This window comes from Erpetoichthys calabaricus, chromosome 13 (assembly GCF_900747795.2).
Source record: "Erpetoichthys calabaricus chromosome 13, fErpCal1.3, whole genome shotgun sequence".
In the NCBI taxonomy this organism is placed as follows: Eukaryota; Metazoa; Chordata; class Cladistia; order Polypteriformes; family Polypteridae; genus Erpetoichthys; species Erpetoichthys calabaricus.
Window position 1 is genome coordinate 65,311,567 of NC_041406.2, and position 27,457 is coordinate 65,339,023.

General features: G+C 37.7%; 1 protein-coding gene across 4 annotated transcripts in view; it reads right to left on the reverse strand.

Moving 5' to 3' along the window:
• Positions 1–27,457, reverse strand: part of vps50 (VPS50 EARP/GARPII complex subunit) — a 408,283-nt gene that overhangs the window by 165,728 nt on the left and 215,098 nt on the right. For all 4 annotated transcript variants that reach the window (XM_051936104.1, XM_051936105.1, XM_028817093.2 and 1 more), the window contains exons 14-16: positions 4,917–4,993; positions 2,527–2,621; positions 2,079–2,177 (exon numbers count right to left, since the gene is read on the reverse strand). In XM_051936104.1, the coding sequence (XP_051792064.1) occupies positions 2,079–2,177; positions 2,527–2,621; positions 4,917–4,993 (271 nt within the window). The remainder of the gene's footprint in view (positions 1–2,078; positions 2,178–2,526; positions 2,622–4,916; positions 4,994–27,457) is intronic.

The window sequence follows — 27,457 nt, forward strand, 5'->3', positions numbered from 1 at the left end:
ATGTTTAGCACTCTGTTTGCAACCGCTTTGTCAGGATGGTTCTTCTTGAAAAAATCCTGGCACTCGTTCCATTTTTCCATGACGGCCTTTATTGCATCACTTTTTTTAACCGCCCGTTCCTCTTCGTCCCCTGAGGACTGCTCTTCGGTGAGCAACTTATGCTGCTCCTGCTGGAGTTCAGCGAGTTCATCTGTCGTCAGCTCCTCCTTGTGATCCAGGACCAGCTCCTTCAATGTCCTCATTGCCCACTTCAAGACCCATGCTCTTGCCCACGGACACAATCTCATCCACAACAGGAGGCTCAAATCTTTCTAAATCCTGTTCAGGAACGCATTCAGGCCAAAGTTTCTTCCAGGCTGAGTTCAAGGTCCGGTATGTGGTGTCTTCCCAGGCTTTATCGTTGAGGTTGATGCAATTAATGATATTAAAATGCTATCCCCTGCAAGTTGCTTCTCGTTCAACCACACTAGCAACAGTTTTTCCACCTCTTCCAGCACTTGAGGCCTCTGCTTGGTTAACACTAACTCCTTTTGCAACATCAGCTGCTTTAAAGTCCTCTTTCTGCTTTAGAATAGTCAAAATCTACGATTTCGACTTCTTGTACTCGGCGGCAAGATCAGTAACACGAACGCCATGCTCATACTTTTCAATTATTTCTTTCTTTAATTCGATTTCAATTTTCTTCGAACCTTTCTTCTCACCAACACTACCACTCTTCACTTGCTTAGAGGCCTTGGTTAATTGCAAAATGAATGCAAAAGCACATGAAATAAAGCACAAAGAGTTCACAGCGAATGCACGCATGTCTGACCGAGAACAATGTACAGGGAGAGACAGAACACGTGCGGAAATCATCTGCGCGTACGAACCGGTAGGGAAACTGGCTTGTTCGTCACCCGAGTGTGTGATTGTGAACAGATGCAAAAGTTTGGCGAACTTTTTGGTCGTAACCCGATTTGTACGTGTTCGGAGACGTTCATGACCCGAGGTTCCACTGTATTCATTAACCAGACAAAATGTTGATCCCATGTTTAAAAGAGATTTATCTATTGCACATATAAATCTTTTTTAACTCATTTTAAAATTTGCTGATTTATTTGACATCTAAACTCTCTTAGCACAACTGCAGATTCTGCAGCCAAAAATATATTATGAAAAAGAAATCTGTCGATTTTTGCCACCTTTTTTGTTTCATATGTATGTATGTCCATCACGGTGTACTCCACAATAATTTTGTGCAGTTTTTACTTGAATTTGTCTTTAATAGTCACTCCAATTGCAACTCAATAATCCACATCAACTGAAAGCACTCATTGTTCATTATTTTATGCTACTTAAAAGGCATCACTTAAAAATGCTTCCAGTTTTATTGCATCTTTGATTTACAGTTATTGAGCATATTGCTTTGTGTAATGTCACTTCATAATCTTTTTTTGAAAGACCAAAATATTAAGCCAAACATATTGGTTCTGTCAACAATCTCTTTTAAAACATCTCCAGTGATGATTGAAGGCATATAGAAATAAAGAAGCTCTGGTGCACAGTTAAATGACAAGAACTTCAAAGACAACCTTTGAACTGTATATCAACATGAAAAATAAATAAGTCTTTCATTGATTATTTTAGTTAGTGAAAACAGTCAGAGAATGGTAGTGCTGTTGCCTCATTGCTAGAAGGAACAGGGGTTGATTCATGGCCTACTCAAGTCTGTGAGAAGTTTTCATGTTCCTCTCATGTTCACAGAGAATTGTTCACAGTAGTTTGGTTTTCTCCAAATGTTATGTTAACGGACACCTCTAAACTGTGTCAGTAAGTGTACATAGTATGTGCTGCATTGAACCTGCATCCCATCTAACACCTGTCAAGAGCCTAAAGCTGCTAACATAAGCTGCGATACACTGTGACCCTGACACGGGAAAAGCAGGTTCAGAAAACAGATGGAGGGAAACCTAAAATAAAAAAAGACTTCAATGGTGGGAAGCTGCAAAAACAATGATTAAGATAAACATAACTGTAAAATAGCGTATTTATAATAGTCATCAAAATAAGATGCAGAATTTAAGACAAAAATATCTCACCTGTGGTAATTTTTAAAATAGTTTACACTCTGACGTTTGATTGACTCCTGTAATACTTCTGATTTACTACCACAAAACTCTTCTCCAACTTGCATAAGTCTGACAGAGACACAAGTCAAAAATGATCAGGTAATTGTTTAACCAAGACTCATTTTTATAACAATTATTAGCTCTTTTACATTACTTTAAAAATAGTTTTTTTTTATTTTACAAAAATATAGATGTCATGCTTTAAACTTTAAAATGGTTATCAGAAAATGATTCATTGATTCTATTTAATTTAATAATATTTAATATTTAGTATTTAAGTGATTTTAATTGATGAGTGAAAATAACAGTCCTTATTACTACTTTGGTGGTATAAAAATTATACTATTGTTGGAGGCATTAATAGAATTGCTTCTGTAAAGCTGGGAACTAATGAGTTAACAGGAATAAAAACTGATACCTGTTTATAATATCCAGCACAAAAATGAAGTCATCATACTTAAAGTTTGACATGTCTGTGCCAAGTAAATAAGCCTTCACCTTTAGTTGAACATCCTGAAATTAAACAATTCATATATGAATACATGTAGACTAGGTGTTTGGTATAATGCATGTCTCTGTTAAAGAAAATCTTCATTCATATCGACATATACTTGCCTGTGCATAATGGTAATATAAACATACAAATTTTTTTAAATGAATCCTTTCAACCTTCTGCTTTCAATCTGCCAAAAAGTATTAACTATACAAACATTCCAAAATTAGACTTTTATTATGCCACATTAAAGAAAAAAATATATACATGTAACACAATAGTTAACACTAGAATCCCTAAAGCCTATGAAAAAAGTTGTAATGCCGGGCCACCTTAAATTCTTTCGCATCTCTTTGTCAGTCTTTGTTTTGCAAATGTGTCAATCAGCACAAGCAGCAAGCAGCCTGCTATTCCATTCCCTACCGGTGCAGCTGAAGTTCTTCCAGCTCAAGTCTGTTTATCTGGGTTTGAGGTTTTTGGAATTGTATAGGGTAAATAATATAATATTATTTGGAATACATATATCATCTACAACGATCTGGGTAAATGTAGGATATCAGGAAATGCAAGGCAAGAAATGTTGAATGCATAACAAAAACAGAAAACTTTTTACATGTTATAGTAATAATGACAAAATGCTGACGTGAAGTGTATAATGCATGAAGACTGAAGTCCAAATATGAAATAAACACTTTCACAAAAGGTATAACAAAACAAGTGCGGTTTTATTCAACAATATAACCAAAGAAAAAGAAATCATTCAATTTACATGTTGCTGTAAATGAGTAAAAACCCAAGCCCAAATACCAATCAACAGAAAGTTAACGTGTCTGCTTGGCTGGTGCAGAGGTAAGAACTGCTGCCTCATAAGCAAAAGGTTGCAGGTTCAAGCTCAGGCTTTTCTCGTTTTGAGTAGAGAGCTGCTGTTACTACTATTACTATAATATAACAAAAACATACATTTGATTTCAGTCTGTAACACCCAGTGTAAATGTTTGCTAACTGTAAAAGATATCGCTGAAGGGATATAAACAGACACACAAACACTGGTGAATCATGTCTTCTTGGTATCTTGTTGTCACTTGAATTTTTTGAAATTCAGTTTTATTCTTGAATAAAAGCACACCTATTTTGTTATACCTTTGCGAAAGTGTTATTTTATATTCCAGTAACCACCTGAATGACATCAAATGTGTCTCTGCCTCTCTCGCGCATACATACACACATCCATGCATAAAACATCACTATTTGAAAACACTGTTTTTTTTCGATCTTGCCCAATCTCCATGTTATGGTGCATGGTACTGAGAACACAGACAGACTTCTTGTTTTTGGGTGCATACACCGTCACTAGGGCACTGCCAGATCTAAACACTAGCGTGGAGAATTGCTGCTCGAGTGACTTTAGCTGCACGTGGAAGTTCCCATCCCACTTTATTTATGGTTCCAAGCAGAGTTGTGTTGTGGTGCGGCAGTCTATTTATCCAGCGAAAGAGACGTGAAGAAGTCGTCTGTTGTTATGGTTCTGTCTTTGTCCAGAAACGGCTCCATAAGCTTTATGACCACAGTCTCGGAAAGCCTTTCTCCTGTGGGACGACTGGGATCTTTTCCTTAATAAGAAGTGGCACTGCACATGTACTTTGTCTCCAAATCTGCTGCAACCCAAAATTTTATGCCAAATTTGTCAGGCTTGGTTGAGATGTATTGCAAAAAAGGACAGTGGACCTTGGTTGAAAACATTTGCTCATGAACAGTAATATGTTGCCCTGGGTTGTAACTCAAAACACAGTTCTCAAAAGAACTGTGCCAGATGTTCGAGATTGCAGCAATTCTGTTGGTTTTCACACGTTCTGCACAGGTGTCTGTTGTCAAAATGTAAGTGCCGCATGATAGTGGTCACGGGGCATCGTATCTTTGGTTGCCAGTACAACAAATAGTCCTGAGCAGGCATCAACCACAGCACCATTTCTTGCCATCCTACATTTACTCAGATCGTTGTAGACATGGAACACACATGAAATGTATGTATTCCAAATAACAATATATTATTTATCCTATACAATTCCAGACCTCTCAGAACCATATAAATAGACTTGAGTTGGGAGAACTTCAGCTGCGTCGGTGGGGTATGGGATTGCTGCTTGTGCTGATTGAGACGTTTGCAAAACAAAGATGCTGATGAAGAAATGTGAAGAAAATTAAGGTGGCCCAGGATTGCGACTTTTCTCGTAGGCTTCAGGGATTCTAGTGTTAATCCAAAAATTAAGAAAAACAATTCCAGTAAATTCCACATATATATATACATTTATTCAGACCTGCCATATGCGAGATAATCCATGTTCCAATTTCTTTTTCACATAGCTGCGATCAAAGTTGGGTTCATCGGTGCCATCTGTAAAAAGTAAATAAATGGACAGAATTACATAACAAATGCAAGAAATTGTTACTGACATACAACATATATTAGGGTTTATAATACTGTCTTTGTTTCTTCTCCTGCTACTAACCTGTTATTAATTTTTTCACGAACTGGACAATACTGATGAAAGAAAACATATTTTGCAAATAGAAGGCTTACTCAATTCAGTTTTATTCAGTTTATTATTATATAGAACCTTTCAGTAGAACAGACATGTAGTACTTAGATTAACAAATATAATACAGTAACTGAAATTTACACAACGATACACAACATTTACATAAATAAGCACCTCTAGTTAAATTAATAGTAATAGTAACGAAGAAATTCACAAACTGAGGTCATCAAACTGCAAACATCCTAACATATGATTAAGCTAACAGAAGAAAAGAAAAACTCATTTTATTAATAGCATCACTGGAGAAAACAAACATCTGAAAGAACCACTGTCCTCTTCAAACACTACAGCTAGAATTCAGCTCACCTAGGCAGCTGGCCATCCTCTCCATTATAAGTATTTTACAAGATTGTACACCATATGTTGAAAGCCCGTAACTGTAGCCTAATATGATGACATGATTCTGTTTTAGTAGCGTTTAATACCTAAAAGTTCCAACTAATCTCATTCCATGATCAACTGCTGTATTGTGATCAAAGAAGCTATACCTTGAGCATGGGAAAGGTGCAATATAAATAAATGTATTATTATTATTATACAGTAACATCAGCAGCCTCAATAGGTTACCAGGAAAAATACAAACAAAAGTGTGAGATATTGTCATGAACAGGCTATATATTTATGTAAGAAAAATAACTCAGAGATCTTGAAACAATACAAACAGCCTAACCTACAGTGGTTGTCTGCATCTGCTAAACTGAAGTGAAGAATCTTGAACTGGGATTTAAATGATGACAGTGAAGAAACATACCTGGCACTAGCAGATAGATCATTTCAAAATCTGAAAACACTGTGGCTAAAGTATGTACATCATACATAAGTTTTATTTTCCTTGGATTTTCATAGGGCCTGTGTTGTATCAGAAATAGCAGTTCACACATGTGTAATACTTAACTATCTTTTCTTTATTTAACATCCACACCAACAACCAATACTTCCATTTTCCTCCTACAACCCCCCACATCCGCTTCTGCACAGACATCACATTTCCCCTCCCTTTTTTTTTTTTAATGAAGGCCTACTTGGTAACATAGTCCTTAAGCCAGGAGTGAGGTGTTCTGTGCCTGAATGAACGTGAAACTTCATTGGAAACCCGTGGGAGTGATTGTGGAGCAGCCAGTCCATTTCCAGCTACTAGCCATCAGGCTATGCATCTTTGGACCATGATGAAGCCGACTTGGTGATGTGTCTTTTTTTAAGCTATTTGTGTGACGCCTAGAACCATCTTGCAGAAGAAAAGTAGCTGGTCCAAGCTGCCAAGTAATTTTCAATGGATCTGACCAACAGGGTCTCATCTTGTTGATACGGCGAGGAAGCCACACACGCTCCCAGTCTTGCTCCTTTAGTAATGGCAGTTTTGGTTTTCTGGCCTGACTGAAATGCTGCTGCATACACTGCTGTTGAGAGGTAACATGGGCCTGTGTCTGTGAGAGTGTTGGTATAGGTAACGATTTACCAAAAGAAAGACGGTCCAAAGGAAGAGTCAGCTCTCTACCTAACATTAAGGAAGCAGGTGATACCCCTGTTGTGGTATGTTTTGTTGCTCGAAAATGTAACAGGGTCTGGAGGAGAACTGCCTCAAACTGCCAACCTTCTGTCAGGTATGTCTGGATTACATTTTTTATCGTGCGGTTGATGTGTTCGACCCTGCCATTCGATTCCGGGTGATACACAGCAGTTCTAATGTGCTTAATGGCCTTCTCTTCCAAATAGTTATGAAATTCACCAGAAGTAAACTGGGGCCCATTATCACTAATTATCATGTCTGGCAAGCCCCACCGAGCGAAGAGGTAATCCAGGCTCCTAATAATGACTTGGGTAGTCACCGTTGCAAGAGGTAGGGCTTCTGGCCATTTGGAATGGAGATCATGCACCACCAAGAGATAGCGAGTGTGGTGTGGAGCACCAAGCAATTCACCACAAATGTTGACCTGAATGTGCTTCCAAGGAGCAAGTGCCCATTGTACAGGAGTAAGCGGAGCTGGTGGACTAGGTGGGGATTTGCCACTGAGGAGACAGGCAGTTCAGTCCTTTACCAGTATCTCAACATCATGGTCTATATTAGGCCACCACACTATATCCATACAATGCTGTTTCAGCTTAACAATACCCAAATGGCCCTCATGTGCCATTCGCAAAACTTGTGCTTGTAGCACTGCTGGTATGAGAGTACGATAGCCTCGAGCAATACAGACATCTTACCAACAGAATTAATCATCCTTAACCCTATAGTATGGAATCAGTTCCTGTTCTATTGTGGTGGACCATCCATCCCTAATAAAACAGCAAAGTTTGGAAAAAATAGGGTCATCCCTAGATGCTTGGCACAGCTGGTCCAAAGATATAACAGAAGAGAGGGGAGCATGCAACATAAACACCAGATCTGGCTCCAGGTCACAAATCTGCTGTACTGCAGTTGGCACAACTGCTCGGGATAAGAGGTCTGCAACTGCATTGTGCCTACCCAGTGTGAATTCAAGCTTAAAATTGTATTGGTGCAAACGATCTGCCCAACGCAGCAACCTGAGGGGCTTATGACCAGATCCATTTGTGTGTAACAGTATTGTAAGGGGCTGGTGGTCAGTACGGAGAGTAAAAGACCTGCCATTCAAGTAGAGGTGCCAGCGTTCACAAGTCCATATACAGGCAAAAGCTTTTCTTTCTCCAACAGAATACTCAGTGGGAGACAGTGCCCATGAAGCATAAGTGACAGGCCTTTCTATGCCATTGTGTACTTGGGAAAGGACTGCTCCCAAAGCTGCAACAGAAGCATCACATTTCACAATAGTGGGAGCTGTAAGACTAAAGTGAGCTAAAGTAGGAGAACTGGTGAGCTGTTGCTCAAGTATCTCCATTGCCTTCTGACAGTCTGCTGTCCAATGCCAGGGAACATCCTTCTTAAGGAGATGGCGTAGAGGTCCTGTTGTTGAGGCAAACTATGGGAGGAAGCGAAGATAATATGTAGCCATTCCCAAAAAGGATGCCAGCTGTGAGGATGTTTAAGGTTCAGGAAGAGAGTGGATGGCATCCACATGCGACATTACAGGTGTGATGCCTTGCCCTGAGAACCTATACCCCACAAATTCAATTTCTTGCACCCCAAAAATACACTTTTCCGAGTTAAGAGTGACATGGTAACACGAGAGTTGGTGGAGCACCTGAGAAAGGCGTTCATCATGTTGGCCCAGGGTGGTACCATGCAGTACGATGTCATCCAAATAAATGGCTACACCTGGAATTCCTGCAAGCATGAGATACATGACCTTCTGAAAACAGCTAGGTGCTGAGCTGAGGCCAAAAGGCATCCTCTTATAACGGAAGACACCGAGGTGTGTCACAAAAGCTGTTAGATCTCTGCTTATAGGATCAAGGGGAACCTGCAAATAGCCATGATTTAGGTCCAGTTTACTGAACACTGTAGACCCATGAAAATGTGTGGTCAGCTCCTCGGCAGTTGGCAAAGGGTATTTATCGGGAATAATTGCTTTATTTACAAAACGCAGATCAATGCAAATATGCAAACCTCCTGATTTTTTCTTTGCCACAACTAAATTTGAAATCCATGGGGAAGCATCCACTGGTTCAATAATGTCCTCTTCCAGGAGGTGGTGGAGCTCCGTCGAAACTTGATCTATTAATGATAACGGCACTCTGCGCAGCGGTTGGATAACTGGAAATATTGTTTTATCCACTGTGGGTCGATGGATGAACCGAGTACTGCAGCCCAACCCAGTAAATAACATTGGGAAGGCCTGTTGCCATTGTGATGTCACCTGCATAATGTCAGTGCCACTTGAATCACACAAATGCAATTGTAATCTGTGGAGCAGATCCAAACCCATTAGATTTGCACCCATTGTGGTTACAAAAAATGTAAAATCAAAAGGCCCTTGGTCTTTATACTGAACTGCAGGACAAACAGTGCCCAGAACTGGTATGTTTGAATTACCATATCCTGCAAGTGGTACCGAGGTGTGTTGGAGTGGGACATGAAAGAAGTGTCTCTCATATGTCACTTTATTCAACAAAGAAACCTTGGCTCCCGTATCAATGAATAAAGGGAGAAGAATGTCGTTTACATAACAGGCACACGTTTTGAAAGGGTTGCCTAGTCTGGACACCGAGTTAATTATTGCTGAAGATGAAGGTGTCTCAGAAGGGGGTGGATTTGGAGCAGAGCGACAACACTGAGCAAAATGGCTCATTTTTTGACAATTTCTACAGCGCTGGCCCAAAAGCAGGACAGTCTTGTGCTTTGGTAAAATGTCTGAGGGACCAACAGTTTCCACAACGCCGTTGGCGAGCCTGTGGGACATTCCTTACAGCCTGCACTGGCATTGTCAATGATATGTCAGTAGGTGGTGCTGTTGCTGTGCCTAAAAATTTAGATGCAGCCACTATCGCTGCTTCGACTTGTTTTCCAATCTCTACGGCTTTACTTAACGTTAAGGTATTCGGTTCCAATAATAGACGCTCTCTCTCAGCTGTTCACAAGACGTTTTCTCAATCAGTTGGTCCCTTATTAATTCATCTTGTAGTGTCCTGAACTTAGTGTTGCACAAGCTCACGCAACGCTGAAACAAACTGTGTGATTGACTCACCTGGCTGCTGAGCATGCTGACGAAACTAAAAACGGCTCAGGAGGACGCTTTGGCTTGGGCCGAAAAGGCCATCCAGTGCTGCCACCGCAGCTGCAAAAGACTCGTCAGTCGGTTGCAAGGTAGAAAAAATGAGCGGTCCTTCCGCTCCCAAATAGAGTAATAGAAGCGCCCTTTTCCTTGCTGTCTCAACGTTATCCAACCCAGCTGCCAACAGGTACGTCTCGAATGAACGATACCAGTGTCTCCAGGGAACTAGCGGTTCACCATTTACTGGAAAGAAAGAAGCTGGAGGAGGTAAACCAAACTCTGCCATCCTCGTCGCCAAACTGTTGTATCAGAAATAGCAGTTCGCACACGTGTAATGCTTAACTATCTTTTCTTTATTTAACATCCACACCAACAACCAATACTTCCGTTTTCCTCCTACAACCCCCCACATCCGCTTCTGCACAGACATCACAGCCTGCATATTGCAATTACAATGTAATTATGGAAAACAATAAGCTGCTTCATGCTTTAAATGTTTACTTTAAAACTGATCCTACACCTAAGTAATATCCAATGTTGAGACTTAACAGGGGAATTTAAATTTCATGCAGGTTCAGCATAATTCAGCATAATTGCAGTATGGAAAAAATGATTTTAACATCATGTGAATATTGTATTGCAGTAGTCAATGCCACATGAAATAAACACACAATTAACTTTCTTTTACCTTGCACAGTGGAAATGAACACCTTGATTTTCAGTAATTTCTTAGACGAAAAGTCAGGTCTTGGACATTGCGTCAATATCAAGTACTAAATGAGGTATAAGGGTGTACGATAACATATAATTAGTTAAGTAGTTTACGTTAATACTAAAGATTCATGTTTATTGCTTTTTACAAAACATTTTAAAAAGAATGTATATGTTTGAATTTTTTTCTTACTTATTAAGGATATTCAGGTCTTGATTTTGTTCAGACTAACTTTGTTTACTAAAATACAAACTGGGAACACTTGATAAATAGTGCACAATTGTTTCTTAATCCAGGTGAGAGGAGACACACATCTGAACTTAATCTGTAGTTAATAAAACAGTATTATGAATGCAGCTATTGCACTAAACGATCAAATTAAAAGATGTTTCACTGTGTTTTAGTAGAGCAAACACATAAAAGCTAATAAAATAGAAATGATAATCCCAAAATTGAACCAATACAGGGCAGCACGGTGGCATGGTGGTAGTGCTGCTGCCTCGCAGTAAGGAGACCTGAGTTCGCTTCCCGAGTCCTCCCTGCATGGAGTTTGTATGTTCTCCCGTGTCTGCATGGGTTTCCTCCGGGTGCTCCTGTTTCCTCCCACAGTCCAAAGACATGCAGGTTAGGTGCATTGGCGATCCTAAATTGTCCTTGGTGTTGGTGTGTGTGTGTGTGTGCCCTGCAGTGGGCTGGCACCCTGCCCGGGGTTTGTTCCTGCCTTGTGCCTTATGTTGGCTGGGATTGGCTCCAGCAGACCCCCGTGACACTGTGTTAGGATATAGCGGGTTGGAAAATGGAAAATGAAATGAACCAATACAAATTTTAGAAGAACTCTTTATAGATGAATAAGAGGTCAAGAAAGGAAAAGTGGCTTTAAAAATATAACTTCACTGATATCTATGCTAATTAAGAGAACATGAGAAAAACAGTGGAAGAATAATTTAGAAATGTGTAAAGACAGTTAAACAAGAGGAAAATTCAAAAGTCATGGTTAAGACCTTTTTTCAGGAAATTAATGTTTAGAGAATAAAATAAGTAATGAAATATATTAAGAAGAGTAAAGGGTAAACACAATGTACAGAAAAGGAACTAGAAATGGCCTCTGGCAATATATTTCAAACATTCCCACCGACTGAAAAGGCTTTAATCAAACACACTACTGGATAACAAGATACAGTAACATTTACCAAAGAGCGCTGAGATCTGAAACACACTTGTAATACTTTGTACGAGATATTGTGTGTAACTGATTAGCATTAAAAAGACATACAAACATACAGTAAAAGCATTAGTAAATGTTCAGAATTGACCTAATAGAATGATTCAGGACTACTGGTTATGCATTATAAACAAAAACTGAAGAAACTGAATAATTACAGTTTAAACAAACAGACATCATGAAGTGACATAAAAGTAATCTGTTGGACAGACATTAGATGTTTCTTTAAAAATATTTCTTTAATTAGAACCTTCAGTAAAAGCTAGTTAAGGGAAAACTATGCAGAAATACATACAATAATTGTTTTAATACAGACCAACAGAAAATCATGATAGCACAATCGTCAAATCTCGACTTCACATAAATTGAAAAAGCTATGTGATCAACAATTGATAAGCAATGTTGGGCTGAGCACTGAAATCCAAACCTTTCATATACTTACACAGTGTACAAAATAGGAGCTGCTTACAACAGACGGACAGACATGCCAACACAAGAGTACAAGCTACCTGGTTGCCTTATCCGGTAAGCTGACTCCATGGCACAGCTATGAGCATAAGGGCTGGACTTCTTTCCCAGGTAAAGAAAAAAGATTAAGAAATTATGGGATTGGCTCCAGCAGACCCCCGTGAAACCTGTGTTCGGATTCAGCGGGTTGGAAAATGGATGGATGGATAAAAGGGAGACAAATTCTTTTCCATGTTGTTTCAGTTGTTATAGTTTTTGTAATAATCCCAGGGACAAGCTCAAGTTCAGGACTTTTTTCTAGTATGATACTGCAGAGACCTGTTCTTGAAAGCTCAGATGCCAGATGAGACCTACACATGAGAAGTTGCACATGATGAATGAGATAGCATGGCACACATCTCACTTTCTTGTCACCACTGTGGGTGAGACAAAGCAAGTGTAAAGGAGACAAAGCAAGCGTAAGGGAGGCAGGTATATTAATTTAATAGGGCAAGATCATGTGAAGTCCTTTTAAAATACTTAGGGTAAAAATGGTGACCATTTTGTGATCCAAGTTAACAAAATCTGCTTTAGTTAATAAGTATTAACCCAAAATGCTGCTGTAAAAATTATTACAAGAGCAAGAAAATACCAACACATAAGTCCAATTCTTAAAACCTTATACTCGCTCCCGGTTAAGTTTAGGGCAGATTTCAAAATCCTAATTTTAACATATAAAACCTTATACGGCCAAGGTCCAGTTTACTTATCTGAACTTAACATGACTTACAAACCAGAACACACATTAAGATCTCAAGATGCTGGTCGGCTTATGATTCCAAGGATTAATAAAATAACAGTGGGATGTTTTGCTTTTAGTTGCAGGGTTCCTAAACTGTGGGGTGGTCTGCCTGCTACTATAAGAGATGCCCCTTCAGTCTCAGCTTTCAAATCCCGGCTGAAGACTCACTACTTCAGTTTCGCATACCCAGACTTGAGCTGCTGATTAACTGTATAAACTGCACTTCTGTTGTTGGTCATTAGCACTAAAACATGAGTAATATGATAGTTATAATTTGTTACTAACCCTCACCTATTCTGTTTCTCTTCTCGGTACTTAAATGTGGCATTTGGTGCCACTGCCCACCTGCCAAGTTGTTTTGGCTGCCTAAGGAAAAGTCATCTCTGATGGAGGATTGCAGGAATTGTTCGGGTAGAGTAGTCTTTTCATCAGTTCAGCTGGCCCAGGGCGGACCCAGCTGTGGAATGGCCAACAGGGGGGGCAGCTTGATGGCCGAGGACTGCAGGACTCTGAACAAATCTGAATCGTATTACGTGATATCATCAACAGTTGAATTTTGCTCTGTAGTTGTAATAGTACTATTGCACTACTGTATTGAGGATTACTTGTGTTCTGTTTTGTGCATTGTATTATATTTACACCCTTTTTTTGACATCCAATGCACACCTACCCTGCCTGGAAAGGGGTCATTCTTTTGAACTACCTTTCACAAGGTTTGTTCCATTTTTTCCCTACAAGAGTTTTTTTGGGAGTTTTTTCTTTGTCTTCTTAGAGAGTCAAGGGCCTGCTAAAGCCCACTGCGGCACTCCTTGTGTGATTTTGGGCTATACAACAATAAATTGTAATAGTAATTTTAATTGTATTAATATTATTTTAGAATCTAGAAAGATAATACATATTTTTCTGTATTTGTGTGACATACAGTGTATTTCATGTTAAGTAAGTCATACTAGGGCTTCCCAAAGTTCAGTCCTGGGGTACCAGTGTGGCTGTGGGATCTCATTAACAACAGTTTCATAAATAAATTGTTCAGTTTTACTTCTAAATAATCTTAATATTGTGTCTTCTCTCATTTTTCATTCAGAAATACAGTAGATGTGAGTAAATTAACATATAAACAAAATTCAGAAATTTCCATTTTTTGCCATATCAACACCACCGCTCATGTCCATTGCACCGGCTTACTCACCTGATTGTCCTTTATATCTCTTTGTCTCTTGTAGACAAAGCACTTGACTTTGGTTTTTATTCTCTCTTTTGTTCTGTTGTTCTGATTTGTTCCTTTTGATCTCCCTCTCTAACCTAACCAGTCTCTTTTTGTACTCTCATGGGTGGGAATGGATAATGGACATGTGGATTATACAAAATGAGTAACATGAGGTTTTTTTTTTTTTTCTTTTTCCATGGATGTTCTTCAAATCGTTTGTCGTTGTACAGGACTGGTCACTATTGACTTCTGTTATGTTATGACCTTCTTCTTTCCACTGAGCATGGAAACAGATTAAAAGGTTTTCTGTGTCATCACTACAAATACATGGGGTGAGTAGCATATTTTATATAAAGGGTGTTGACATTAAATCTATCTCTTCATTTTTGGTGATCAGGACTGTGATGTGTTGTCATCAGAAAATGTAAGGGTAAAACAGAAGCTGTGTCTGGCTACGCAGTCAGCAGTGAAGAAGTAAGCACACTACCCTGTAGAGTGCCTTTGTTGAGAGTAAGCGAGGAGGATGTGATGTTGCCAGTTCACACATGCTAAGGTCTATTGTTACGAAACCCAAAATACATTTTCAGATGGTGTTATTAAGTCCTGAACTGAGGAGTCTGGTGGTCAGCTTTGATTGTACAAACACTGTTAAATGTTGACCTGTAAGTTACAAACAAGACTCTTGCATAACAGTTTTATCACCTATGCTAGAAATGGGTAATGTGCAAAAGATATGTTCCTATGGGGAACAGTCGTGACGAAATACGAACTACACGTGATCAAGACCATCTGCAATATTCTGTTTAATATCTTTCAACACCAGCCTCTCAAAGTACTTCACAACAACTGGAGTGAGTGTCACTGGTCCGTAGCCATGCAGACAGTTCAAGAAACCTTCTCTGCTGAAGACAACTGTATTTTAATTACCAGAGCTAAAAATGTAAATGCATATATAAATAAATGGTCCTTTTTCCCAGTAGGATTAGCACACTTCAGTTATAAGAAATAATGCATCACTGTGAAAAAGGAAATCTTTCCTTTTAATCATTTAGTGTTATTTTAAAACATTAAATACTTGTTCACTATTAATCAATTTGCTTCAGAGAAATATTCTTATCTATGTAACATTTTTCAAAATTAAGGACACCCAGAAGTATTAATTTAATACAGTGTGTTAATGGCTATCATTAAACAATTATATTAAATTATCAAGTTAATACATAACTACAGTGCAATAAATTTAAAATGAATTAATAACAATACCAACAAGAACATAACTTAATTACTTCAGTGATTCCCAGCGTGGGGCTAATTTGATTTTTATGGGGGGCAATTTGAGAATTTAGGTATGTTTAAACAATTTATAAAATGAAAAAACCAGAAATTCACTGTTAAAAATGATAGGAAAAAAATAAACAATTTTTTTTTACATATATTTATATAAACATAGAAGGGAGAACCCTTTAATTAAGATTTTACAACCGGCTTGGGTTTTTCTACTTAGAAATCGTTTTTACCATTAAAAAAATATGATTGTAACAATGATTATAAAATTTTACAATATAACAAAAAAATAAAATGATCAAAAATATTACAGAAAAAGCTGTCATTAAAGTTATTTTATATTTATGAATATCACGTCTTATTATATGTTTTCAAAACTGTATTTGCTGTATTTTCATATTACTTCATATTATATATATTTTTTTTAACAATTTCTTTGTGATTTCTTTGTCAGTACTTCAACTATCCTTTCCCTCTTTTTGTTTCCATGTTCTTTGGAAGCTTGTTTAGACCAAATTAATGACATTATGGGCTTCCTCCACGTGAGTTAGGAGTTCACTTTTGAATAGGTAATAATTTGAATAAGGTATATATGTTTACAGTGGGGGACATTATGATTTTAGGGAGGCCTAGGTGGGGCATGGCCAAAATAAGGTTGGGAACCACTGGTTTTAAACCTTTGAGTTCTTGGGAACCCAGTGGTGTAATTTTTTTTCTTCTATAGCACAAGAAGTCAATTTGTACTCTTGTTCTGTTTCACTTTTCACGTGTGCACAAATTCACAGGACGGCAAAGAGATACACTTCCCAACTTTAATTTTTTCAGTATGAAAATTGTGAATGGTTCATCACAGTTAAGGAAATATTGTTTATCTTAAAAACAAGGCACAAAATCAAAGAACTTAATTACTGGAGAGATTTCTAGAGGAACTGTATAAATTTCTGCAGTATAAAAAAAATGAAGTTTAAAAAAAGAAAAAAGAATAAACTGCTAAAAAAAAACAAAAAAAAAAAAAACAAAGTAGTGAAATGTAATGAAAATGACATCAAAATACACAATTATAATGATCATGTTAACTGATTCAAGTTTTGATTTAATTTTAATTCATAATTTTCAATCATTGTTTTTGTGTCTCATACATTATCATACTGTAGCAAACCGTATATGTTTTTTCATTAATTCCTAAGAGTAAATAATTTTGTACATAACGAATTGGCCTTCTTAGTGTAACACAAGGAACATTTAATGGGTTTCTAAAAAGTTCAAGCTGTTCTAATGATTATTGGAATGTTTAAAAAAAAAAAAAAAAGGAAGTGTAAAGAAGTTATCCAATGTTTCTTTAAAAAGGCAGTAGTTTAATAAAACCGTAGAAATTTCAAATAAAAGTGCATATAATATTGCGACTTTCGGTACTATGTTTTCAATTAAACAGCTCCAAAACTGGTGCAAATAATATTAGAGTAGGAGAATTTCTTCATGACAGCACCTAAAACATAAATCTGCTCTGTTGCCAGAAAAAAAGGGCTCCTGAAAGGTCGTTTCTTGGACTACCGCACTTTCCCCGAGACACCCATAGCAGCCAACATCTCTTTCAGGACTGATGTAAAACATTTTGGCAGGTCACAGTGACTGTATTACATTGAGAGAGAAAATAAAATCAGCATCAATCTGCATTAATTTTTTAATAAATTATCAAGCCATCTCCTTCATTTATTTATCTTTTTTTCTACACTCAAAGAAGACCACACTTACTAAGTTAAAATCTATTATATATTTATCACTTTGTCTTTTCAAACAAACATTTTATTCTTGCACAAACGCTATTGAGCTCCTGTATTTCAAGGTGGTAAAGAATTGAACAACAGTAATAGCAGGTTTTACTAACAATTTGAGTTTAAAAGCATTTTGGCATAAGAATTAAAAAAGGATCATTATCTTATAAATCTGTACCTATTATTTTTTTAACCTGCATTAGTATCAACATTATGATATTGCCATTCTTCTTTCCAACAATGCAAAAAATGTGGACATTTTGTCCCGTACATTTTGATAAACATATAATGCTGCAAACTTTTAGTCAGCTGCAAATGATCAAGTTGAGTGTTTTGAAAAAAACATATCTGGCATTATTCCATACAGAAATTAGTAAAAAACTTCTGATTCATGGTCAGGTTTCTTTTCTTTTTTTTTGGATCTGCTTTTTTTTAAAAAAATGTGTTACTCATTGTTATTAATATTCAGATAAAACAATTTAAGTAATTGAATACTTGGGTAAAATAAGTTCAAAAGGAAATAACCTTTGTGAACTTGTAACTGCTATTTTTTATTAAGCATACAGTGCATCCAGAAAGTATTCACAGTGCATCACTTTTTCCACCTTTTGTTATGTTACAGCCTTATTCCAAAATGGATTAAATTCATTTTTTTCCTCAGAATTCTAAACACAACACCCCATAATGACAACATGAAAAAAGTTTACTTGAGGTTTTTGCAAATTTATTAAAAAAAAAAAAAAAAAGAGAAATCACATGTACATAAGTATTCACAGCCTTTGCTCAATACTTTGTCGATGCACCTTTGGCAGCAATTACAGCCTCAAGTCTTTTTGAATATGATGCCACAAGCTTGGCACACCTGTCCTTGGCCAGTTTCGCCCATTCCTTTTTGCAGCACCTCTTAAGCTCCATCAGGTTGGATGGGAAGTGTCGGTGCACAGCCATTTTAAGATCTCTCCAGAGATGTTCAATCGGATTCAAGTTTGGGCTCTGGCTGTTCCACTCAAGGACATTCACAGAGTTGTCCTGAAGCCACTCCTTTGATATCTTGGCTGTGTGCTTAGGGTCGTTGTCCTGCTGAAAGATGAACCATCACTCCAGTCTGAGGTCAAGAGCGCTCTGGAGCAGGTTTTCATCCAGGATGTCTGTGTACATTGCTGCAGTCATCTTTCCCTTTATCCTGACTAGTCTCCCAGTCCCTGCCGCTGAAAAACATCCCCACAGCATGATGCTGCCACCACCATGCTTCACCGTAGGGATGGTTTTGACCTGGTGATGAGCAGTGCCTGGTTTCCTCCAAACGTGACACCTGGCATTCACACCAAAGAGTTCAATCTTTGTCTCATCAGACCAGAGAATTTTCTTTCTCATGGTCTGAGAGTCCTTCAGGTGCCTTTTGGCAAACTCCAGGCGGGCTGCCATGTGCCTTTTACTAAGGAGTGGCTTCTGTCTGGCCACTCTACCATACAGGCCTGATTGGTGGATTGCTGCAGAGATGGTTGTCCTTCTGGAAGGTTCTCCTCTCTCCACAGAGGACCTCTGGAGCTCTGACAGAGTGACCATCGGGTTCTTGGTCACCTCCCTGACTAAGGCCCTCCTCCCCCGATCGCTCAGTTTAGCTGGCCGGGCCAGCTCTAGGAAGAGTCCTGGTGGTTTCGAACTTCTTCCACTTACGGATGATGGAGGCCACTGGGCTCATTGGGACCTTCAAAGCAGCAGAAATTTTTCTGTAACCTTCCCCAGATTTGTGCCTCGAGACAATCCTGTCTCAGAGGTCTACAGACAATTCCTTTGACTTCATGCTTGGTTTGTGCTCTGACATGAACTGTCAACTGAGGGATCTTATATAGACAGGTGTGTGCCTTTCCAAATCATGTCCAATCAACTGAATTTACCACAGGTGGACTCCAATTAAGCTGCAGAAACATCTCAAGGATGATCAGGGGAAACAGGATGCACTTGAGCTCGACTTTGAGCTTCATGGCAAAGGCTGTGAATACTTATGTACATGTGCTTTCTCAATTTTTTTATTTTTAATAAATTTGCAAATTTCTCAAGTAAACTTTTTTCACGTTGTCATTATGGGGTGTTGTGTGTAGAATTCTGAGGTAAAAAATGAATTTAATCCATTTTGGAATAAGGCTGTAACATAACAAAATGTGGAAAGAGTGATGTGCTGTGAATACTTTCCGGATGCACTGTATATAATGGATCATTAGGCTGAAACTGGTTTGCTTGTAATAACACAAATTTGCAATTACAGAGTGAACAAGGACTGTGTACCATGTAAGAAAAAAACGATCTTCCACTGTTTTCTGTGTTGATAAGCAACAAGACAAGATGATATAAACTGAAGACAGGGATAACAATTGGCAAATATTGGGGCAATTGTGCTCACTGGAGCTCTGAGTATAAGAATGTCAAAAGAATGTAGAGTAATAGAACAATCAAAGCAAGCAAAGTGCTCCAGTTCACTTCTGTTTCTTCTATTACTTTTTGTGCTTGAAAAGGATGTACTTATGGATGCAAAATTAACACACATCAACCTTGCATAACTCAAACAACAGGACGTCAATGTCACTGTCTTAAACTAGGTACATTTAAACTATTAATAAAAGCATTAAAATGAAAGACTAGGCTCCTGCTGAAAGGAAAATATATCCCACTCTTCTATCATGCTTTTTGTTCCATCCTCCTCACCTATCTGACCTTATCCTCGGACTCAGAACAATTTCATATATAAGGACTCTACTTCTCCATTAACTATATACCTATCTTATGTGTGTGTTATTTATTTTTTATGTTATTTACTCATTATTCTTCTTACCTGATTTTAATTTGTTTTTCTTTTCTTGTAACTACTTCTTTGACATCTAGAAAAGCACTTTGAGCTGCATCTTGTGTATGAAAATGTGCTATACAAATAAATGATGTTGTTGTTGTTAATAAATTTCATATAAAGAATTACTTATACAGTATGGTGCTCATGAAGCAGAGGAGACCAACAAAACTGGCAGTCATTATAGAAAGAAAAACTAGGATTAGCATGGCAACCTTGATGAGACCTGCTTGGCAATGACCAAACTGAGGAAATGCTGATCGCCTTTGTTTTTTTCTGGTAAGATGTAACATAAAAAGTGAAGAACTAGTTTGTCTTCTGCAGTGATGAGCGAACCCCACAGAATTCACTTTGCTGTGAGTGCTTCAAAAATCACAAAAATGTTCTAGAATTTCAGCAAACTCTGTGAAATGCACTGAAGTCAATGGGGAGGGAGGAAATGGACTAGTTTTGAGTGGACTGAAATTATGCAATGGTCTTTCAAGTGTCCCTATTGATGCTATTGAAGCATCTGCCAACTATGCTGGACAAATTATTGTGATCAAAAATGTTATCTGTGCTGTGAGGGAGCAGTGCTACACTGCAGCTCAAACAATAAGAAAGCACAGGACAAGAACAAAAATCCATAGTAAGCTGTAAACCAGTGAATGTAATTGTAATCCAATTGTGCAGTAAACAAAACAACACCACCAAAAGTGATCCTGCCAGCTTCTTATGAGTCACTTTTAAAGCGATCACTCGTCTCGTTTCACCCAGCACCCCTCCCAAGGGGTGCTGGGATTTGCAGTCCACTTAAGTAGCACAGCGGCAATAGGTTGCAAAACTCGCAAAATAATTTTAGTTATATTATTGAAGACAAACATCACGAATTGTCAGATCTGCAAATCGTAAACCCAAGAATTGCAAGGGCAGACCTGTAATATTTACAGCTAAAAACTTTTGCAGTTTCAAATCATTCTTAAAGACAAGTATTTTCAAGACATTTTTTCAAAGGCACTAGACTTTTTTTTTTCTTATTTCCCTAGAAATGATTTTGAGCACTTAAAAAAGTCTTTCAGATTTTTCTGAAATCTGGACCCTTTTTTATGACCTCCAGAAATTATTCATTTGATATTTTATTTTAAACTATATACTGTAGTTAGGAGTGGTACATTGGCATAGATTTTATATAGTTTAATGTTTCCTGCATCACCCATTCACGGCAGGCGCTTAAAGATCGACCGCAATCTTTTCTGATTCTCTTTTACGGCGAACTGCTACAGCGCTGGGAGCCTGCGGTTGCTTGCTTCGGGACGCTCTGCTGCGTGTCGCCCCGTTGGGGGGGAATCCAAAAAGAGTTTAGAAACCTTACAGTGCGTAAAGCATTTTTTTTATTTTGTGTCCAAGTGTGGTGACTCCAGGCAAAAGCAACTGTCATTGGATAGGTTTCCTTGTTAAAGTTGCAAAAAAAGAAAAAGATTCCAGTGAGCCAATAGATAACAGTGATTCCGTTAGTTAGAGTGAAGATTTTGCAATCATTCTTATATAAATATTTAAACGAATTATCTGAGTTTCCAGTATTTCTTATGGGGAAATTCGCTTTGATATACGAGTGCTTTGCATTACAAGCACATTTCCGGAACGAATTATGCTCGCAAACTGAGGTTCCACTTGTATAAAGTTTGTACACCCCTGGCCAAATGAAACTGTAAGTTACTATTTAATGCTTGTTCTCAAATTTTCAAGATTTTTGTTTTTACTTTTATAGTTCTAATTTTTCTTTTGCTGTTTGTAAGGCACTTTAAGCAAAAGTTGCATGGAGATTTTGCATATTTTGGGAACATCTGAAGTGAAGAATAGCAAATACAAATTTGAGAGCAGACAAACTAAAACAATGGGATTTTATTATGTTAATGTACAGTTGTGATTTATTTGATGAATAGAAAAAACATAAAAAAAATAAAAGAATAAATGTGTCATAACGTTTTTGGCGCTCTTTCAGTGGTAATTGCCAGGCTGTTAGTCTAGTCAGGAAATGACATTAAGAATTGTCAGATGAAGACTATTCTATTGCCTTAAAAAATATTTTGCTCTTCAAACAACATACAAAACTCAGCAATAACAGATTTTTAAGCAGCTTATTGAGGACCTGAACATGAAATTATTGAGGACCTGAACATTAAACAAACTGATGCCTACAAAGTCAGGATAGGCTATAAAAAGATACCAAAGTGCTTCTAAGCTAGCATCACCCACAGTCATTAAGAAATGGCAATTAAGGGGAACTCAGCAGTAAAGAACAATGAGTGCATTCACACGTGTTTTAATCACCTGCTTATTCGCAGGAACATTGAAATGCTGTGTAAACTCATATTCTGGTTGGAGAAACCGGATTATTGGTCTCTGAGAAACTGGATTAACACATGTAGACACATTCTCCACAAGTAACAGCTATTTGGCCATGTAAACATTCAACTGGGTTACACTTAAGGATTTTGTAGTCTGCATGTGTCTGTTGCACTCCTTGCCCGCACTTCTGTTAGCTTCACATATGCTTTCAACAGGAACAGGTGGAAGCATGCAAGTAGATGAGAATTTTATTTTGGCAAATGCTCAAGCAGTTGCATTATTCCTTCTTTTGGTCAAAGTAATCCATCTTAGTATTTAAGAAATTACTAAATTTTTGTTGATGAGCTTAATGTACAGTGGCAAGTTCAGCAGCACAATATTGAAAGCAGTAGGGTAACCCATAAAAAGTAACATGCGTTAAGTAGATCAGTCACTTTTTAAAGAATCAAGAAACCTAACACAATACTTGTTTTATTGAAATAAAGATATCTGCATATTTATTATCCTAGTAGCACTAGGTGTAATACAAGAAGCAAACCGGTATGCCACTCTTTGCAGGGCTGAATTGCATAGTCAAGCAGAAAAAGTGTGTGTTGTTTGAAATATAGTAACAAAAACCTATTAATAAGGTGCTAGTTTAGTTTTAATCCAGCTATTTGTTATAGATCTGTTGAAACAGTGTCATTAGATCGCGTAGTAGTGTCCATATCATGAATCGGTGGCTTGGGTTGAGGATGTAAAAAGAGGATGGATGTTTTTACTTCAGAGCACATGAAGGACTAAATGAACTTATACAACACAAGTAAATTATCACAGGATTTATGCTCATTTTTGGATTCACCTCATCTTATGAGAACATTTAACTCTTTTTTGAGTAGTTTAATGTTAAGAGCATTTTGCCAAAGGAGACCTCCAGAAGTGTACTTGCACATGTAAATAGAGGCATGGTAAAGTGCATTAAGGTGTCCATGGCAGTGTGATTGTTTATTTAAAATCACTATAAGCAGGCACATGGGTCATGATGTAACAAAGCTAAGCTGACCCCAGGTGTTGAGGGATCAACTGATGGCACATTCACATGCAGACACAATCATCTGAGCCAGTTTCCTCATTAGCACTCGGGGGGTCATAAGGCACCTACACCCACAAAATTTTAAAGGAACATGAGAAAGAGAACAAGGGGAGATCCAAAGAGAAAGAACAAGAAAGTGAATGCTGGGAAGTAAATTAACAGGAGAGAAAAAAGAAATGTCAGCATTGTGGCAGAGATGGTGCTGCAGAGAAAAGGTAAGGAGCCTCAGACAGAGAAATGGCACTCCTTGGGTAGGGTTACTTCTGCTGAGTGCTGCAGAGGAGCAGGAGCAACCAACTACTCTGAGAGGTCTCATGGCCACTAAGATACAGTGGTTAGAGAAGGGAGCAGGGTCAACACTAACAGCAAGGGATGGTGGTGAGGATGTGAATGAGTAAATGGTTGACACTGCTTGTCTGAGGGAGTCTTCTACTATTGAGGAGACATGAAAAGTTTAAGCAGTAGGACAGGTAGAAATGGAAGAAAACAATGAGGTGCGTGGTTTTCTTTTATGGTGAGATCCTGACTTTGCTTTAACCTTGATTTTAAATCAATTGTGGATTTTGTATTTATTGACCCCATCAGAACACCGTTTTTGTGAAGGATTATTTATTGACTTGTTTATTTTAAAGAACACTGCACCTTATTGTTGTTGACTACTATAATTAAAGCACTTTGGACATTTTGCACCTACCTCTTGTTCCTAAGTGTCCTCATTTGCTCTGTTCATAACTATCAATGTCCAGATTAAAGATCACATGATGTTTTTTTTAAAGGAACCAAGTTTCTGCCTTAAGTATGCAAAGCAATGCCTGCATAAGGCAGGCACATTTTGGAGTGCTGTGGAGTGATGAAATTAAAGTCGAACTCTTTGTGTGGAGTAAAAAAAAGACCACACTTATGAATAAGACATTTTGCCAACTGCCAAGTACATGGGTGGATTAATTATGCCTTGGGGTTGTGTATCAGCTACTGTCACAAGACATACTGTGTGAATACTGGGAAGAACAGAATTCTACAAAATATCAGCAAATCCTCAGTCATCCAGGAAAATGAAACTGATAAAAAAAAGATGGCTTCTATAACATGACAACGATCCAAAACACACTTTTGAAATCTACTATGAACTAACTCAAGAAACACAAAGAGAAGATTTTGGAATAGTCCTTGCATTCCCTAGACCTGAACATGTTTGGAAATCTGTTGGTAGATCTTTAATGTGCTGTGCATCCAGCACAACCCAAGAATATATTACATCTGGAAGCAATCTAAAAGGAAGAATGGGGAACATTTCTAAAACAAGAATTCAAAGTCTCATAGCTGGCTACAACAAAGGGGGTGTTACCTAGTACTGATTTAGTAGGGTGCCCAAACATCTGTAAATGCCACGTTAACTCTTGTACTTTTTTTTTTTTTACATTTTGATAGTTCCTCAAATAAATTGTAACTGTACACTACTATTTACATAAAATGCTACTGTTTCCATTTGCTGTTGAAGTTGCATTTACATTTTGTTTTACTACAAAGGTCAATAAAATATGTAAAATTTGCGTATAGCTCAAAGTGCCATACTGCATATACAGCAAATTAAAAAAATCAAAATTAAAAAAAGTAAAAAAATAAAAGCACAAAAACCTTGAAAAAAGGGTAGTTTAAACTATAACTTAATTCAGGCACTTTTGTGTTACTGATGACTATAATGTGGAAATTCAGTGCCTGATTTGACAGAGTAGGTTAGGTAGCTTTTACGGATATATTACTTTGTAAATAACACACATCATACAATAAATGCTGTAATCATCAAATGTTACAATCATAACACAAACCTGGGATTCCCACAAATACAAATTGCTAAATTATAAGGGAACAACATAAAAATAGTCCTCTCTCTATCTACACTTGCTTTGTCATAAAGCCATGCGCAACACTACCCTAATAATGCTTCCCCTTTGATAAACAGAAATTACATAATGAAGTAGCTTTGAAGGAGTTCAAAGACTGAAATGTCACAACACTACCTTTTACATCTGAAAATGCACATGACAAATTTTCCAGACAGTTTCTTCCTTAAAACCTCAATTTGCTGTTATGCTCTGGGAAAGTTATTTTATTACGTTATGCTCCAGCTGTTTCAAGTATCAAATTGAATTAGCCACTATACACGCGTTAAATTCATCAAAAGGAGTGGCAACATTTTTGGAGCTCAAGTGTATTTAATTACCTTCCTTGTGAATTTGTCTTTTAATCATGCGTGAAAAATCTGAAGGAACAGTAAATGTAACTCTGTGAGAATGATTACCAGCAAGAAAGAAGTGTGTTTTTATACAGAGAATTAACACAACTTACATTACATTTCAACAAATAAGACTTTTTGGCTTACAGGAAATTAAACAATGGTTCAGTATAAGCTAAGAAAAAGCAATTGTCTTGTAAAGGTTTAAATTAAGGTAGTGTTGCAGGTGATGCTGTACTGCATGAGGATGAAACCACATTTGTCAAGGACATGTTATACTGAAAATACAAATGGAAAAAGTTATGTAGGAGCTAATACAAGCCTCACAAATAAGACTCTTAATTTGTTTTGAACCAAAGAGAACAGTAAAGCACACAGTTACATTATTAGAAAACCTAATTTCTTGATTACTACACTGAGGTTGTCTAGTGTTGTGGATCACTGCTTCAGAAATAAAGATGCTGACATGCTTTACGCATTCTTTCTTTTTCTAATTTCTAACTCTGCTTCTGTCAATTTGACATGCACTGTACTATCTGCCCTACATTGCTTTATCTTTTTTGTTCCCTATCTTTTCTATTGCGGCTTCCAGGAATTCCAGGTAATCCGGATCAAAGGCTCTAACATACTTCCAAATAGGGAGTCTTGCACTTTAGATGCTATAGTCAAACCGCTTTGACATTTATTCATCCTGAAAGGGCTTTTGTGCTGCTTGTCCAGATTCTGGTCTCTCCAGTCACCACATAAAACTGACAAAAAATACTGTATTACCTTAACCGGCACTGTAGGTCAGTGGGAGAGGTGGGATGTGCTCGCAGTGCCAACCATCAAATTCAAAGAGCCATTTCAGGATGATAATACCATTATTGATATGCCTGTGGAGTCACTGCGGTAGCATAATAATAATAATAAATTTTATTTATATAGTGCCTTTCCCTTGCTCAAGGCAATTCACAGAGTCTTAGAAAAAAAGAAAAAAAAAACAGCAGGGTATATGTAACATTGGATACAAATTTTTTCCTGAATAGAACAATGAAACAGATAACAAAGCATTAAATAGAATAAAGGACAATAAACCAGAGTAAAATACTAAATTCAATACTAAAAGAAAAACCTAACAAGTAACCTAATTTGTCATAAAACAGTCTGGGTGCTATGGAGCTGAAAGCTCTGTCACCCATAGAGTGCAGGTTAGTGTGAGGTACAACAAGATTACCAGAATCAGAGGACCTTAGTAGGTGAACAGGAGCATAGTGATGGAGAAGGTCACTGATGTAGTCCGGTGCATGGCCATTTAAAGCTTTGTAGGTTATGAACAGAATTTTATATTCAATCCTGTAAGACACAGGGAGCCAATGAAGGCAAAGCAGGATGGGTGTGATGTGCTCACTGTTGCTGGTCCGTGTAAGGACTCTTGCAGCAGAGTTTTGAATCAACTGGAGCTGTGATATAAGATTAGAAGGGGCACCTGCCAGCAGTGAGTTACAATAATCGATGCAGGATGTGATAAAAGCATGGACAAGTTTCTCAGCGTTAGAAAAGGAGAGGAATGAGCGAACACGGGATATATCACAGAGGTGAAAGTAAGAAAGTTTCTTAATGTGGTTTATGTGGACGGAATAAGAAAGGGAGGAATCAAAAATGATACCAGGATTCCTTGCATCAGAAGAAGGTCTGATGAGATCACCGTCAAAAATGACTGAAAAGGAG